The sequence below is a fragment of the Erpetoichthys calabaricus genome, chromosome 16, assembly GCF_900747795.2.
Source record: "Erpetoichthys calabaricus chromosome 16, fErpCal1.3, whole genome shotgun sequence".
In the NCBI taxonomy this organism is placed as follows: Eukaryota; Metazoa; Chordata; class Cladistia; order Polypteriformes; family Polypteridae; genus Erpetoichthys; species Erpetoichthys calabaricus.
Genome location: NC_041409.2, coordinates 66672433 through 66690118, shown reverse-complemented (window position 1 = coordinate 66690118; position 17686 = coordinate 66672433). Strand labels below are relative to the sequence as shown.

At 41.0% G+C, this 17686-nt stretch overlaps 1 protein-coding gene across 2 annotated transcripts in view; it reads left to right on the top strand.

Moving 5' to 3' along the window:
* Window positions 1-17045, top strand: part of gpatch2 (G patch domain containing 2) — a 133882-nt gene extending 116837 nt beyond the window's left edge. For both annotated transcript variants that reach the window (XM_051919978.1, XM_028822082.2), the window contains one exon: window positions 6023-17045. In XM_051919978.1, the coding sequence (XP_051775938.1) occupies window positions 6023-6198 (176 nt within the window). In that variant the 3' untranslated portion in view covers window positions 6199-17045. The remainder of the gene's footprint in view (window positions 1-6022) is intronic.
* The last annotated feature ends 641 nt before the right edge of the window (window positions 17046-17686 follow it).

The following is a 17686-nucleotide window of genomic DNA, read 5'->3' as shown; positions in this document are numbered from 1 at the left end:
CTGAATTTGCGTATTGATTATCTGTATGTGGCGTGATTCATCAAGAGCGTAAATCCATCTGCAGAGAAGAAAATCTTTTTATTCTTAGGATTTATTCAAATGTTTTGCATTTGTTTATTGGAGGTTGAGGTAAGAATTTAGGAAAGACCCCTGGGCAGGACTGCATTAAGTCAAATAGCAGGGCTGCCGTCTCCTGTTTTTGACTTGTAGTACACAATTTTCTTTGAATGGATTACCTGCAGAATCAGCAATTGATGAACTGAAAACAGTTGAGTGACCGTTGCTGTTAAGGAGACTTCATAAATTCTTTCTTGAGCGCTTAATTTATAGCCATCTGGCGCTTGGGTATTCTCACAAATATATATGATCTAATTTGACAAGTGTAAAGGCAAGCATTTAAGAGTTAATATTCTTAAAAAGGCAAACCAAAATGGTGTAATGGACTTTTTAACTCCTGACTCTTGTTAGTAGCCGTTGTGTCTACACTGTACATAAAAAGGATTTGAAAGGCAGAAGGATGAGTTTGGTTTCCTGGATGTAAATTGCCATTTGAAGTGGAGATATTATTGTGGTACAGTTAATACTGTCAGTAAATTTCCTGTCTTTAAATTCCCAGAAGAGATCTTTGGTGGACAGGTGCAGCTCCAAAGGCCCTGTATGGAGTTTAAGCTGGCATTTTTCTCACGTCTGGTTAAATGGTCACTCTAAATTGGCCGCCATGAGTCAGCTTACTGTGCAGTGGAGTGGCACCTCCTCTGGGCTTAGCTCCTGATGTGCCCCTGGTCCTACCACTACAACTCCACACAGTTCAATAATGGGAACGGATGATTATCATATACATTTTTGTGGCAAAGTAGTTTGTGATGCCTTTCGTCCAGTTCCCTTTGTGGACTGTGCACATTCCCTCTCAAAATTATATACATGTATCCTTAAAATGGCCCAGTGTGAGTGGCTGTCTGAGTGTGTCCTGTAGTGCAGGGGTCCCCAACCACCGGTCCGCGACCCACTACCGGGCCGCAGCCGTCTGACAGCCGGGCCACGAGAGAACTGCCGGCAACGGAGACTCACTCAGACTTTTCAGAATGCTTGCCGGGCGGGGCTTTGCAGCGGTGCAGAGAGAAGAGAGAGACCGAGGTGAGAGAGTATTACAACAAAGTATTTTTACGGTCCCGGCAGTTTCCCCATATGACACGAGTCTATAGAAATTGCGTTACTACGAAGTACATTCAGCAGATGCTTTCATTACAACGAAGTGACCTTGAAATGCCTGAATGAATCATCTACAGAGCAGTTAGATCTGTGGTCACAGCTCAGATGTGCACGTTTGCACAACGATCCCCAAACAGAAACATTGTAAAAAAAATTCTTTCTTTGAACTTTCCTCATACTGTTTTTTTTTTTTGATGTTTTTGTTTCCTGTGGTTTTTAGTGATACCTTTTGCTTATTGCTTGTCAACATTTGAAAAACATCCATTGGAATTTAACTCATTGTCACCCTCCTATAGAAACGGCAGACACGAAAAAAACGATAACAGTGTTAATGTTTGTGATGTGCAATCTGTTGGAATGGCAAATGCAAAGCATATGTCTTTGTTATATGCAAAAAAAGAAAAAAATCTCAGGTTGCAAATGTATGTGAACTGCTTAATAACTTAATAATAAAAGAAATGTTATGTAAATTGTGTATAAAATTGCCCCCCCCAAATCCCCCACCCGCCCCCCTGACCGGTCTGTGGAAAAATTTGCATCTAATAAAGTGGTCCTTGCTGTCAAAAAGGTTGGGGACCACTGCTGTAGTGGACTGGCATGGTATCGGCATGGCACCTGAAGCTGCTGGTATAGGATTATACTCCCCTGCAATGGAGGTGGTGCTTTGAACAGTGCGTAGGAGTAGAGGAGAGATTGCACCTTCTTCGAGACTCCATTAAAAGCAGAAGCACAAGCAAGGCTCCATTTTTCTCGATTTTGATTTGCTCTTTTGTCATAAGGCTGTGCGTATAAAACTCGTATATTTCTGTACATACCGTGTACGTGTGTTTATACTGTATATACATGTACATACAGTACGTTGATACCATTCTTGGTAAATCAGTTTAAATGTGTAGCATCTCAAATATAATTATTTGAATCTGAAGGGTTAGAACATTAGAACATGTCTTTTTCTGCTATCTTAAAACATGTTTAGGATTTACTAGTTTGGTGAAATTTGTGTCAACAAATTGTTTTACATCAGCGTACACTAAGCAGCAGCTTCAGAAGAAAACAATAAGCGATTACTCCTCCGGCTCGATTGGCATGTTGGGTAACTTGTCTTGAAAGGACAAATACGCAGATAGAATGGAGAAGCCAGAGGGATCCACAAATGATTGCTGTATTAATCCACCAAGAAAGCAAATAGGCTTATAATCTTATTTATCCTGCTGCCTTGCACTCTCGATGCAATTCATACTTCAAGTTGATATGTATGAGTAACCTTCACCAGCTGAAACACTTATTAGAAGAGATTCTTTTTCAGAGGGTAGGCAGTGAGTTATCTTGTCGCTTGTTAACAGTGATCGTGAGTTCCTTTTGTGTTTTTTTTTTTTGCAGATTCTAGATCAGCTCTCACACATTTTAGTAAGGAACAGAAACGCATGAAAGGAGGCTGTCCACGTGGTCATCAATTATTGAGTTTTGTATTTCTTCCACAGTAAAAACAAGCTGTTGTTTATTTGTTCAGTGATTATGTCTCAGTATTAATTTAAATGCAAATTATGTGTAATGGATTGATTGTGAGTTCGTATTTTAAATACTAAGATATGCAATCTAACATAATGACAAAATATGATGTGTATCATTTGTAACCATTGGAAATGTAATACATGTAGCAGCACAAACAAAAGAACCAGGGGAAAGAAACTACTCTGTAGATTTTTGTGTTAAATATTAAGATTGTTATTAGTGACATCCTCTCATTGTGTTTAGAATGTTTGTGAAATTGATTTTATTCATTTAATACTTAACATCATATATCATGTAAGCATATTTTCATTTTCATCACAACTCCCCCCCCCCCCCATTCTAAAAAAGAAATCTAATTTTTCTTTTAGATATATATTGCACATGTTAAAAATCACAGATTTATGTGATTGTACCATTCATCCTAATTTTTCAAGTTTAAGACATAATTGTGAATCTGTGAAAACAGTCACCAAAACTGACAGCAAACAGTAGCAGTCATGGGTAGCAGCTTTTACAGTGTATCAGTCAGCCAATGCAGGGGTTTCCCCTTCGTTCCTATTAAATATATATATACATATACACATACACACAAACACACACACACACACACAGATGCACACCCTGCCAGTCAAAAGTTTTAGAACACCTCAGTTTTTTTCAGTTTCTCTTCAAATTTAATTAGCTGAAATGCAATGAATGACCTAAAATGGAGAAAAGGTAAGCTGTAAGCTGCCAGAGGTTTACATTTTCAGTTCATGTTCGCAAAAACTGAAAATTGGACATTTCAGAATTTACAAATGGACCTTCTTCAGGGAACAACTGATAGGTTACAACCTACAAATGTCCTGCAGCAATTAAAGTCAATGAAGCAAACAATTTGTACAGGTGTCCCAACTTCTGCTGATTACTTAAAACCCCTCTGTGTGCCTGAAAGCACAGTTGGAACAGACTGTGTTACTACACCCTGTGAGGTACTACTTGGACAACATTCCAGTGACAATGGCAAGAAAACTGCAATTAACAAATGAAGCAAGACAGAACATTATTACAGTTTGAAGTGAAGGCCTTTCATTTAGAGGTACTGCAAAAAACAATCAATGTGTCAGCAAGTACAGTGGTGTCCTACACAATCCAAAGACAATTAGAAACTGGAAGAAACTCCCATAGGAATCTGGCAGACCTACAGTCACAACCCTAGTTTGTGAGAGTCACCAGCTTGCGTGACAGGAGCCCAACAGCTTCAAGAGCAGCTTAACAGTGGTTGAAAAATGCAAGTCTCAGTTTCTACTGCGAAGAGGAGACTTTGTGCTGCAGGTCTGACAGGGAGAGTGGCAGTAAGAAAGCCATTCCTTAAAGGACAAAATAGGGCATTGGAATACCAGCTGTGGACTACCACAGACTGGAAGAACGTCTTATGGACCATTGAATCAAAATTTGAAATCATGCTGGGTGTTTGTACACCGTCAAGTTGGTGAAAGGATGGTTCCTCAGTGCGTGACACCAACTGTTAAAACGTAGAGGAGGAAGCATGATGGTCTGGGTTGGTGACTTGCGCAGAATTACTAGCATTCTGAAACAAAAGGGTTACCATAGTTTGGCTGTTATATCAGCAAAAGGTGGCTACTTTGATGAATCAAAAATATGAATAAACGCTTGTACAGATAATGATTCCTAGACTGATTTTTTTTTTTTATTTACCATTGTTTATTGTTCTATGCCTTGAATTCATGAAACATTAAGACATTAAAACTTCATGAATTTCCATAAAAACTGAAAAACCTGGGGTGTTCGTAAACTTTGTCCAACCTCTGTAAACCATTAAAGATGACTAATACATACTGTACAGTACAGTACACACATCATTTAATAAACAAAATTTATGAAAGTTTACAGTCATACTGACTATTTTAGATTTGAGATTAAAATAACACAATTCTAGTCCTCTTGAGATGCAAAAAGACTTGTAAATACTGCTGGATCTTCACACAGTGCACATATGCAGGGTGATTTGAAGTCTTCAGCATCAGTGTGTCAGGGACTGTGAGGCGCAATAAGATGAATTGACGTCCCCAGGTTTCGAGAGCCACGAGACACACACACACTGCTCATTAATTGTTGTTACGAGGAGCTGCTGTCAGTTTGTTGGTATATTTCTTACCAGAGCTCACTAGTTCAGCTTCTGTTTTTCTTCTTTATTTAAGTAATTGTTTACACAAATGCTGGTTCATATTGAATATTGCAGGAGTCCCAAAAATAGTCAAATAATTAATTGCCAGGAAGTGCAACTGTGCAATTTCCCAAAGAAATGTCTCATTGCAGACTTTATGATGAACGTTTTTGGGCAAATGTTTAATTTACATACACAAGATCTCATATATATGTATATGTGTATGTATATATATATATATAATATGTGTGTATGCATAAAACTGAAGTGTTTTTGTCACATTTGATGAAATGTAACCTTTCTTTTTTATTATAAGCACTAGTAAAATTAATTAAGATTCCTTAGAATTCAGTTATGGTTAGAAAGCTCTGTTTTGTTGCTGAATTTCTTTTTTTGTATTTTAAAATGTGAGTAGTCAATAAGTTTGGGAAAATTAAACCTTGTAAGTATCATAAAACATCTAATATACATAGTTCCTTTCATATCCCTCTAAAAATCTATCTGTCTTGTTTGTCTGTCTGTCTAAAAAGCTAGTAAGAGACAATCAAAAACAATTCTGCACATTAGACTAACCATTTTAGAAATATTCATCTATCCGTACAATTGTACTGTTTTTGAAATTTAAAATTTTGAATAGAGAGTATAAATGATTAAAAGAAATGCCATCAGTAGAAGAAATTGAAGGTCACAATGGAAAATCTCCGTTCGTAGTTGTGGAGAAACCCTGAAAGATGTGTAGGCTGCCCAAAAGTGTGCAATTCAAAATAGTTTTTGAACAGAGAATTCTGTGATCTCACGACAGTGTGAGTTAAAATGACTAAATAGTGAAAAGCTTTGCTTTGGAAGTGCAGCCCTTTCATGACCAGTGTAAAGTTGTAGGGAAAGAGGCAGTTCTGAGTAAAGGTTACTGTTAAAGAAAGTGACGGCTCTGGTAGTAGTAGAAATTGGAGTCAGGGAGCACTTAGAGGGACACAGAGCACTCTTGGTAAAGGATTCCGTAATTCTGAAAATAATATTGAAAGAAGGTAGGCATGCCTTCAGTGTATGCTTTACATGCTGTATAAAGTTAAGCACTGTTACTTCTTATTGTATATACAAACAGTTTCTGATCTGATTTTTCTCTTGTTTTTGAAGCTTGCATCTCTTTCAACGAGGAACATTTAGGAGAGGCAGCTGAAGGAGCTACAAACTCCAAATATCCCTTATCAGCAGAATGTCCGGGACCAGCCGGATCTTCAGCATATGAGAAGCCGGATTTTATCAAACCAGCCAACTTATTTAAAATGCCAAGGGAGCAGGGACACATGTGAAGACCTCTCTCCATTGCCAGCTTGCTTTCCCATGAACATGAAAGGAGGGTCTTTTGTGTTCATTCGGTATCATTTTCTTTTATGACCAAAAGCTCACTGGGGTGGGTTAAATGAACTTTTTTTTTATCTGTTTTAACCAAGACAGAAATGTCGAGCAGCACACCAGAGTTCTCTGTAAATGATTTTTTTGTTTTATGTTCAGTAAAACCTGAACAGGATTTCTAACAGATGGGCACACAGCTTAGTTTATATCTTTTAATGATTATATTGTAATAAGCCAGTCCACTTACTATCGAATATTCAGTGCTCTGAGATTAGAGTACAAGTTCTATTAAGAAGAAATGTGAAATGGTATAATTAGCAGAATAATCACCCTAATGTTTCTTTTTACATTTGTGTAGTATTTTAAATGAGTATTGTATTTTCAAAATGAGCCCACCTATATACTAAAGAGGAAGCTAATGCATTATTCTGTAATCCCCATGATGGGACACAGCACTTTCCCCTAAATACATAATGGGGCGTGCTTGTTTAGTATTGCTTGACCACCATTTTATGTTGCGGTCATTAGAAAAATTGCTTTGTGTCGCTTTGCAAATTTGTTGCTCCACATTTCACATTAACACAATTGAAGGTGGCTTTGTCCCCCGAATGCTTTGGCTTGCTGACTCGTTCAGCAGCACTTGTAGATGTTTTTTCCTGTCACACCCCACCAGAAAGTAATCTGTATAAGAGGTTAGATCTCCCAGTCACCCCCACTCAGCACTCATTGCTAGGATGTATTTACAAGTCTCTTTGCTAGAACAGTTAGCATTTGCACAATAAAAGCACTTTGTTTTTTCTGCCCTTGAGGAATTATCTATCTACGATTGATATTCAAATACTGTTTGTATTTCAATATCAGTTGTAAAAAGGCATGAATTGAAGATATGCTAAATATGCCAGGCCACCATTAATACAAGCTGCTATTATGATAATAGTCCGTTAGCTGGGGAAGAAAATGTTTTTAGATGTAGGTTTGACTAGATATGAGTTTCAGTGTTTTAGCTGACCGTAATCATACGGGTCACATCATTATTTGACATATTCACACTTTTGGCCTGACTTGAACAATATCTTAAAACCAAGTTCTTGCAGCAAGAGATTTAACAGGCCACTTAGTGGAGTGGCGGTCATTCTGAGCCCCTTGTTCTGATGTTTAATGGACGTAAGTGTCACTTGGAATGCCTTAGACAGAACTGTTTAGTGTTACAGAGACTGGGAGAAATGGCCAGAGCAGCATTTTTAAGTGATGGGCATGCAGGTTCATTTCTGACTTTAAATGGCCGTGTTGTAGTGAGACATTCCAGAAAGAGTAATGAGTCTGAAGTATTCATAGTGGGTGAAACAGCTGTTTAAAATGCAGTCGTGTGTGTGTGTGTGTGTGTGTAAGAGGTCAAAGTGCACCCCGTTTTAAATGTGGCAGCGCAGGTGATCACTCCTAATATTCCTTCTAATACTGGAGTTTCTGGTTCCCTCTGAAAACCCAAATAAATGATTGTTGGCAGCTGCCAGCCTCCATTTCTCTTAAACTGTTCTCAGTCATCACAGCGCCATACAGTACTCAGATGGGACCCGAGCCTCCAGCCGTGCTGGCCGTGATCGCGGGGCTCTGGACTCTCGGTGTACACCTGGGTAATAATCTTCCTTTCAACATCAGTAAGCACAGACGCTTTGTTAGGTGAAACTGAGATCAGACCTTGGGGGCCATTTCTCGTACGGTTATCCTTGTGTAGGATCAGCTTGAATACTTTCAACCATTTGTATGTTACGGGCACTCTTCACTTGCAGTTTTGTAAAGGCTTATATTTTATTGCACCAATTCATGTAAGAAATGCATCTCCCTGCACCCTTGAGGACCCAGACAGTGACAGCTTGAAGGAGCAGGCATACGTCTACTGTATGTGCCCATCCCCTACCCCCACCAGGTTTAGGGGAGCATGTCCCACTCTAATTAACATTCACATTGACGACACTGCCTGCATATTTTAGGGACTAAATGTCCAATCCTGCCAAAGTAATGAAAATGTTCAGGACGTCTGAGCGTGTCATGTGGGCGCTGTGAATTGCCCTGTTACAGTTAAGAAATCTTGCGGCCTGATAAAACTCATATTTCATTCCCTGTAAGGATTACCTGTCACCAGGAAAAGAGATGTATTGATCTGTTTTCCTTTTTAAAGCAGCAATCACCTGGCAAAGGCACCTAGAGCAGTCTGACTGAATGATGCCCACACCATAACCCACACAGTGTAGGTGCTGCCAGTGACCCCAGAGTGACAAAAAGAACGGCACACCACCTTAAACTCGGTGTGAACCTGGGGGAGAGCAGCTTGGCTGCCCAGAGCATTTCAAGGTCTGCTTCCTTAGTTTAAAACAAGCTTGTGTTTGTTGTTCATGTCATTGGGGGGGATCATTTGCCACTTTGAAGAGAGACTTTTCATGCAGCCACCGATACAGCCGCTGACATTTCAGTTGAAAGGTAATGTGTCAAATTTAAAATAATTTTCTACTGTGTTCACATGTAGCAGGCGGTCTACCTTGTAGCCCTTGAGGTCTCAGTGCATGGATTTTTTTGAACTAGTGCACCCCATTTCAGTAATGCAGAACGCTTTATGGTCCCCTAAATGCATTACATCCATGGGCGCACAAATGGTCTGCCGGAGTGTGAAACTCAAGAATGCCGCACTTTGTGTGGACTTTTACGGCTCTTGGAGGTTTATGGTTGGCTGCCTGTTTTAACCCTAGCAGAGGTTTATAAAGCTCACTGTGACTTTACTCTCGCCTGAGTGTATTTAATGCCAATGCTTAATTTCTATGTATATTGTTACACATAAATATTAGACTAATTGAAACAGATTATAGTAAAAGACAAAAGCAGATAAAACTCACGTTTCATTTGTTTGTGGGCAAAAATTCTGCTTACCTGAGTCTATAGTTAAAAACAAGTTCTGTAAAGTTTCAGCTGTCTGCTTTATCAGGTGTAGCTCTGACCTCCTTTTCCAAGTTTTTTATTAACTTAATTAACTCCTCTGTCCATTTTTGTGTTTTTTTTTATTACCATTCAGAGACGCACAGGCCACTGCAGTACCCTGATAACCGAACAACTATCTTTAGATTTTTAGGGTTAAGGTTGGATTGTCCCCATGTCATCTTAATTCTGTATAAAAGTGTAGAGGTTAGATGGACTCTTTATTATCCCAGAGGCACATATAAATAAACACAGAGTGGGAGCCCATTGCAGCGTTAATGTGATCTGATCTGTTGATCTCTGAGTCGACAAGTGGCACCTCATAATTTGTACTCTTTCAGGTGAACACATTTCCCCAACATTCACCGTCTTTACTGCACACAGCAGTATGAAGCCTGACACTTAGTAACTGGCGATGCCACCTTCATTAATGGTAACCTGTACCCAGTTGTGCATGTCAGTCTTCTGGGTTCATACCCACTTCAGCACATTTAATTGCAGGCTGCCATTCGTGTCACAAGCGGTGTGAAGATGAAGGATTTGGTTTGGCCGCTGCATTGCACGGTGATACTACTTAGTGTTTGTGCATCTTGGCTAGTTGTCACATTCTGTTAGGCTTAAAGCTTGTGCTCGTTTAGCTCTGACATTTTCCTGAAGAATCTGTCCTCAAATAATTGTAAGCCATCTGGATCCTGAGGCTTTAGAGCAACAACCTTAAACCTTTTTAATCCTGCCGCCTGCTGGGGGTGAGGGTTGTTGTATGTTGGGGTCCTGTTTTCTTTTCATTGCCATGCACACCAGTCTTGTTGTGGTGAGGGCCCGAAGTAGGAGAGGCCTGCACACCTTCACATATTATTGTGTACTGTGGGGTCTGTTGCCAAGAGGCACAACGCTGCTGAATTACTGCCATCTGCATGCCGTCTGCTAAACAGTGGATTGGTGGATTTCTAAGTCACAGATGGACTTCTTCCCTTGTCAGCAAGGTTGCCATCTGATTGTGGACGGTCTCTTTTGATCGGCTGTGATCCTCCTTAACAAACCTGTTTTTGTGACAGACAGTTTCTGGTGGTGACAGGTAAGGGTTCCAGTCAGGAAGGAGCCACTTAAAGTCAGACCTGACCGCAGCCATCATTTACTGAACTGATTAAGGCGCACCATTCAAAAGACCCTTTAGGAGTCACACACCTTCTCCAGCAAAGAAAGAACAGTTAGAACGTTAGAGCAGTGTACTCAGAAAAATGAAGTAAAACTACAGTTGTCTGTATTATTTGTGTAACCGGTAACTCCTTAATTATTAGGACTTGTAAGATGGGCAGAATAACATGTTTTACTAAAAGATTTCTGACCAAATAATACATTATTATTTTTTTATGCATATGTGTAAAAATAATATAAAATGAGTGATCACCACCAGAGGATGATCTTGTGGAAGCCAAAGTAATACAATAAAAAGGTGTTAACAAAACAATCTTACAAAGAATATAAGGAGTATTAAAGGAGCAAAAGCAAAACCAATCAGTTGCATTGGGATCGACAGCATCCCAGTGTTCCATGTAGAATGCTACAGGCTCTGGACAAACCCACCTCTCTCACGGCACGTATGTCTGGCTGACCCCTGGCCTGTCTGCAGAGTGACCTGAAGGGGCTTTTAACTTAGTTCGGAAAGCACCCCAGGGAGAACTTGTCTAATTCCTGAAAATGGCTGCCTTTAATAGCCCCCGGGTGTCCCAGGTCCCCCAGACCTGGCAACATAAGGCACCCCCGTCCATTACAGGAACCATGAAAAATTCAAGGGGCTCCCCTGTTGCCCCTGCCAGACTTGGGGATCTTTTGTCCCATAGGTTTGAGGTCCTCACTGCCCCTGCCTGTTTGCCGGTCCCTTTCAGCACATCCTATATAACTTTGGGGAACAGCACCCCCTATTGATGGTGGTCAAGTACTACATTCATTCAGTTTAAGTTTGTTCTTTTTACGTTTCGTGTATATAGCTAGTTTCCCATTGTACAGAGGCTTTCTTTTTTTATTTCTCGTTTCGGTGTGTTTGAGATTTGTGTTATTACTGGGTAGAGAAGGATGGCAGTTAATATTGAAACCCTCGATTCTCTGATTAGCTTTGTGTTGCTGAGGGCAATGCGCCCAGAGATCACCTCCTGGCTGTTGGCAGGAGGGTATCCTGAGATGGACTTCAGTCCGGTCCCGCATTGGTCCTTGCTGTGCTCTTGACTGTGGAGGCAGTGAGCAGCAACCTGCTTCTGAACTAAGAGAAACGTTGTGATGTACACATTCCTACTGAATAATGTGTGAAGCCCACAGGTTTGTTGGAAACTTTACTTGATGAAGCAATTATTTTGAAATACCACCAGCAGTTGACTAGAATGCTGGAAAATAAACTCTTTCATACAGCTTGGCTGCCTGTGTAACTACAACCGCATGTTCTTTCTGAGATCCTCCTAATCCAATCTCGGGTCTATCCCAAGAGCACTGGGCACAAGGCAGAATAAGTCCTTAGGCAGGGGACATGTCTAGCAAATGAACTGCAGTGATACCTTGGAATCCAAACATAATCCGTTCCAGAACCCTGTTCGAGTTCCAAGGCAATTTTTCCCCTTTAAAATAATAGAAACTGGATTAATCCGTTCCTGGGTCCCATAAGCTCAAATTTTCAAAATGATTTTAACAGTAAATACACTGGATTTTATGGTAAAATATTAACAAATAATAATAATATTTGAATAAAAATGTAAATTAATATAATTAAAAATATAAAAACCTGTATTTACCTTAAAAAGGAATGATGGTGGTGCATGTGGAAGGCGGAGGAGGAGGAGATTATTGCTTGGAAGGCTTTCCTCTTACTCTTACCCTGTATTTTCCTCACTACACTTTTTAGGACCCATGGAGAATATACTAAGTTGTTATTATATAAAAAAATAACACAAAACAGGCACAGAAGCATAAATTAGCAGAGAAAATTACACAAGATGCTTTCACTACAGCTTCCGACAACGAACTGAACGATAAAGCATATGGGTGGCCCGAGCGCAGGGGAAACGTACGCACACACACACACGAACAACGTGCTGGACGTTTGGACTCCGGGGGCAATACTGTACATGTAAAAAAAAATCAACCTGCTTCAGACACTGGGAGTAAGGCCCCAGTAAGTAAATGGCTAGCCTGTCACGGGTGTTTGGTTGACGTTTCTCTTCAATGCCCACCACAAAGATTTCAAAGGCAGCAGTTTGATGTTCAGAAAAGGCTGTGTGTCGTGTGTCAGTGTCCGCCATTCAGTCCCAGCAGACACATTATACATTACTGTATGTGGAGATTACAAGAAGCAGATTGCTGTTTTTTTTTCTTTAAACTAGAAATCGCCCATTAGATTTGTTTTTTATTTTTAAAGTTTTTTGTTAGTATGATGGTGCAAAACTTTCACGCTTCGTTCTCGTTTCACAATCTGCACTTTAGTGTGTACTGAACACCTTTATTTTGTCTTCAGATCTTTTCCTCCTCCTTGACTCTGTCCCAACAAGGACTTGGCAGGCCTTAGAAGTTTTCTGGTCAGTAGACAGCATGGCTGTTTCTCACATGTCTCTATACAGCTGTGTCTTGTGTACAGTGTAGGAAACAATTCAAAAAGGGAATTCATGTGTAGCCCCCCAAAGGCGGCTGCTTGTACCCCTCCGTAAAACATTCTACTGGAGGCGCCTGCTCATCTGTCATGGGCCGTGCTGGGTGTCAGTCTGAATGCTGCCAGAGTGCCCGCTTTGTAATTCAGGAGCACCCCTGGTGGTCCACACTGAAGCAAATGAGCAGGCATCTGGATGTTTATTTAAAGTTGAAATTACACCTCAAGTTCAGTTTGAATTTGTTTATTCGAGCATCAGATTTATTTGAGCACTGGGCCCATCGTAAAGGCCTTGATTTAAATTCCTCTGCAGTCATCGCTTATTATCATTTCATAGCTTTTAAACTGGAGCCCCTTTTTGGTCCACTTGGTGCTAATAAAACTACTGCAACATCTACAGATTTTTTCCCTTTCTAAGGCCCAGGGTGCTCAGCGCTCATTTATCATGTTCATTTTTTTAATTGAGATTTTAGGCAGCTAACTCATGCAATATAAAATTACCACAACTCGTATTGTTGTCATTATTCTCAATAAAGCAAGCATGCTGCCTTACACGCTCCTGCAAGTTAAGTGTTTCCTACAATTACAGCAGGCGCGGCGCGCTCAGTGTCGGAGGTGTGTACTGCACCGTGTGCATTTGGGGGCTGCGAGAGAGAGGACAGCATTTTGTATTGAGCATTATATACTGTAGTGAACGCACTTGTAAAAAACTAGACCTGTTTTTGAAGTTGAGGCACACCATTTTTCTTTTTTACTGCTAACTGCAGTTGTCTTTTGACCTCGGGTAGAGGAGCCGTACACAGTTATGGGTGTCTCGAACCAGCAAACTAAACAATCCCTGTGTTTGACCGTACTTGGGCAGCGCGCTGTCATTCTTGGGAGTGGACTTGATTAAAATAGTAACACAAGAAAGATGACGGCAGATACACAACAATATGTCTACCTGACAAGATGCCTTTACTATAATGAGCCGTCACGGGCTCTCTCCTAGCATTCTACCGCGTGACAGCCGCAGGTCCAGCAAGTCCGTACTCACTCTTGGCTCAACCCAGAGAGTGCATTGCAAGTAACAATCAGGTTTTAGGGTCTCTGATTACTTAAAACAATGTATGAGAGGCCAAAGAAGGCAATGTCAAAGTTAGTTTGTACTTCATGGTCTCAATTCACACCAACTGAAGTTCACACTGTTCAGAAGTCGTGTCATGTCATTTCCTAACAAACTTAATCCAGACCAAGGGGCTGATGGGGGATGGACTGGAGCCTATCCCAGGTAACATAGGGTGTAAGGCAGGAACCCATCACATGGTGAACACACACATAAGATAGGACCAATTTGGCTAACCTGCACATCTTTGTACATTAGGAGGAAACCAGCAACCCACAGACATGGGCAGAAAATGCAAACTCCATGCAATCGAGGACTTGGGACACAAACCCCGGTCTCCTCACTGCAAGGCAGCAGCACCCTCATTCCAGAAATGGCTCCTTATGTAAGATAAATAAATGAAGCCTACATGTTAACACTGTTGTTCTCTCTCTTTAAGAGAAGAGCAGGCAGTAACAGCTCTGTTCAACAACTTGAAAACCATACTGGCCAGGTGACTGTCCGATTCCTGCTTGTCCCGTTTTAGGAGGGGCTTGGCATTGTTGGTATGTCTGAGACATGCGCTTGCTGCTGCTGTTGTTTACTGGCAGAGGACGCCATCTTTGCTAGAGCTACTTAGTTGTGTGCCATGCTGCAGAACTTCATCCTCTTCTTGTAGCTGCACATGTAAATGACCTGAAACTGTTGTGCTTCTGATTGTTACCACTTAGGAAGCAGCTGGTATTAAGTATTCATTATTCTAGCACATTCTAAAGTGACTTACAAGGGGAGCTGTAAACAAAACTATGAGCGATCACAAAGTCCTCCAACAGTGAAGTGTAGTATAGAAGAGAAGGGTTTGGGATGTAAGCAACATCTTGCACACTGTGAACGAGGAGGGTCTGGTTCAAAGTAGGATAAATGGCCATGCGCACATAAAGCTCCCGCCGTGAGTGCCATCGACGTCTGTGTGGTAGACTCCTGTAGGAGTCCATTGTGTCCATTTGCATTGTATTACCAAAGCGCTCGACCCAATCAGTAATTTCAACATTTGTTGACTTGCATATCTAAAATGGAAATGAGCAAACCTAACAGCTAACACAAGCTTGCTTTCTTTCTTAATTTCTATAGTGGGAAGGACCACTTTTCAGTCTTTCTAATGAGTTCTTCTTAATTTTATGTTGTGTTTGCACACGTGTGTCATTTTTTGGTCCACTTTTCCAATGAAAGAGCCTTGGCTTGCATTGCATGGTGGATGTTGTCTATGCATAGAGTCGTAATATTCAGATGACACTGGGGGCAAGGCTGCAGCTGCTGGGGGGATTTGGCCAAATATGACCATCTGGTTGTTTCTCCAAAGCTCTGCCAGTTGATTTTTGCTTTTTTTGAGTGCGTATCTTCAAGAATGCAGTACCTGCCACCGTCTTTAAGTAGACTTTGTGTTGTTCAGATAACATTTGCTTTGGAGTTTGGAAGATTTGTGATTTACAGCTAAAAATATTTGATCCCATATTGCAGTGGCTGATTCTGTGTGTCCTTTCCTTAGTGGCGTAGCATTTTACAGTTTTGGGGACCTTCAGGGTGCTGCAGTTGATGGACTCAAAATGTCCACCATGCCTAAAAAGTCATATTTTTTCCCCTGAGAAGCTGCATTTGGTGGTTGATTCTCATCGCATTTGTAGCATCAAAGCTTCCCTTTCTTTCATCAGCTTACTGAAATCATCAGGCCTCGCCTTGCAGCTCTACAGCATTTTCCTTTTGGTAATCGTCTCATCATTTTTGTAGGTGACTTCATATCATCAATGAACGTATCAGGTGGTGGTGTGTTCTGGTGGGCTTTATTTGGACTTCTCTCATGTTAAATGTTCTCCGGTTATTTGAAGTTTCATTTAAAACTGGATCATGAAGTTCAAGTATTTTGGTAATGGCCTCAGCGTCGTCCTTGTCATTGTCACTTACCCAAGCCTGGTTAGATGTTTAAATGTTCATGGCTTCTGTGCAGGTATTGTAAGTCTCGGATCTCTTGTGGAGCTCATTGCAGTTCCTAATAATCAAATGGACTTCCTGCGGCTCCTTGTGGTCAGTTGGTTGTATCTCTGTGCCAAGATACATAAAAACACTAAACTTAACGCATATCGATCACGTCAAAGCATTTGTCTTCTGCTCCGTCACATGCCTTTAAATGAACATTACGTTCATGGACTGAACACCATTGCATTTTACAACACTGACATTTAGCGCACAAATCTCCATTATGGGCAAAGCATCTCATTGTCTATATTGTATCAAGATCAAACCTGGAGGGGCTTTGTTGTTTCCCGAGTGGTGTGATAAACTTGTGCAGAGATGAACTGATGAATGGAGAGGCCTGGCACATGTCAACTCCTGTAGGGCACACTTTCAGAGAAAGCACCACCTGCTTATGGAAATGCAACGCCCCCTGGGATTGAGTAGCTTCTGTGCCGTCTCGGGAGGAAGATGGTGGAATATGGTGTTGTCCTCTCATTATTTCACTTGCAATATGGCTGTGGATTCCTGGATCACCACAACTGAATGGGTTTGCCTCCTGTTCAGCCACCAGAATTGCCTCGGCCCTTTTTGGTCTTTCTTTTTTTGACTCATCTCTTAAAGGTCTCCTCAATGGGACCGTTTCCTTGTTCTGAATTTAAACTTCTTGCCAATGCAAGCACAGTATGCTCCGTGTTGAAGACCTCATATTGTGTGCTTCCCTCCGAATTTGTCCCCGTTTCTTGAAGCTTGCGTCCCGCTGATCTCCGAGTGGCTGATTCTGTTCTCACGCCGTTGCCTGCGCAGTTTAAATGTCTTTCAGGACTGTGCTGGTGTGCTCAGTCTGCCCACCCAGAACCTCCAAGTAGTTTGTGGCTAAGATTGGCGAAGGCAGATGACGTATGTCCTTTCATGTTTTGGGTGAGGGCATGATACCTCTTAATGTTTGATACACATTCAAGTTTTAAAAAGGCAATGCTGTCCGATTTTTCTGAAAATATTTGTGGTGTTTCTTTCTAGTAGCAATTGTTTTGTATGTGTCTTTTCCATATGATGCTTCTGGTATAACTGAAAATTGTTTCCAATGAGATGCTATCTTGTCAATAAATCTTCAAAAGCCAGTGTTTTTTTTTTTTTGTCTGTTTCTGCAAAAAGTCAGACAATTTTTTTCTTAATTGGGTGGTCTGAGTTGCATACTTGTGTTCAGATTAATGCAATTTTGGGGGTGAACTGAACAAAGCGTAAGAGTGGAGTAGTGATCTGACCCTCAAGACGCGGCTGATTGTTTAAAGTGTGCTGCTTTACCACCTGCTGGAAACTCCGCGCTCACAGCCACTAGTATTATTATTGCATATTTAGTTGACACTTTGAATAAAAGTCCCATTGTAATTTTTCACAGTTTATAACTTCTGTTATGTTCACTGTGTAAACCTCCTGAGCCCTTGAGAGAGTTCTCAACAGTGTGACGGCTGTTTAATGGACCGCCTTACTGAAGGTTAGCTGAAGGTGCTAAAGATCACAGACACAATGTGTAGGGTCAACCAAAGTGATTAACTGAAAGAGGGAGTAACACGGGGCAAGAGACCACCATACGTAGATGTGGTGGTTTAACCTGCAGATCTTGCACCGTAGTGAAAGTGTGCATACAGTAGTAATCATCAAGGTCTCTCCCAAGCAGGCATTTCATGACAAATTGGTGCTTGTCCATCCGTGGTCTTCTGAAGAAGCACAAATGAATACACAAAGTTGAGGCCTAGAAACA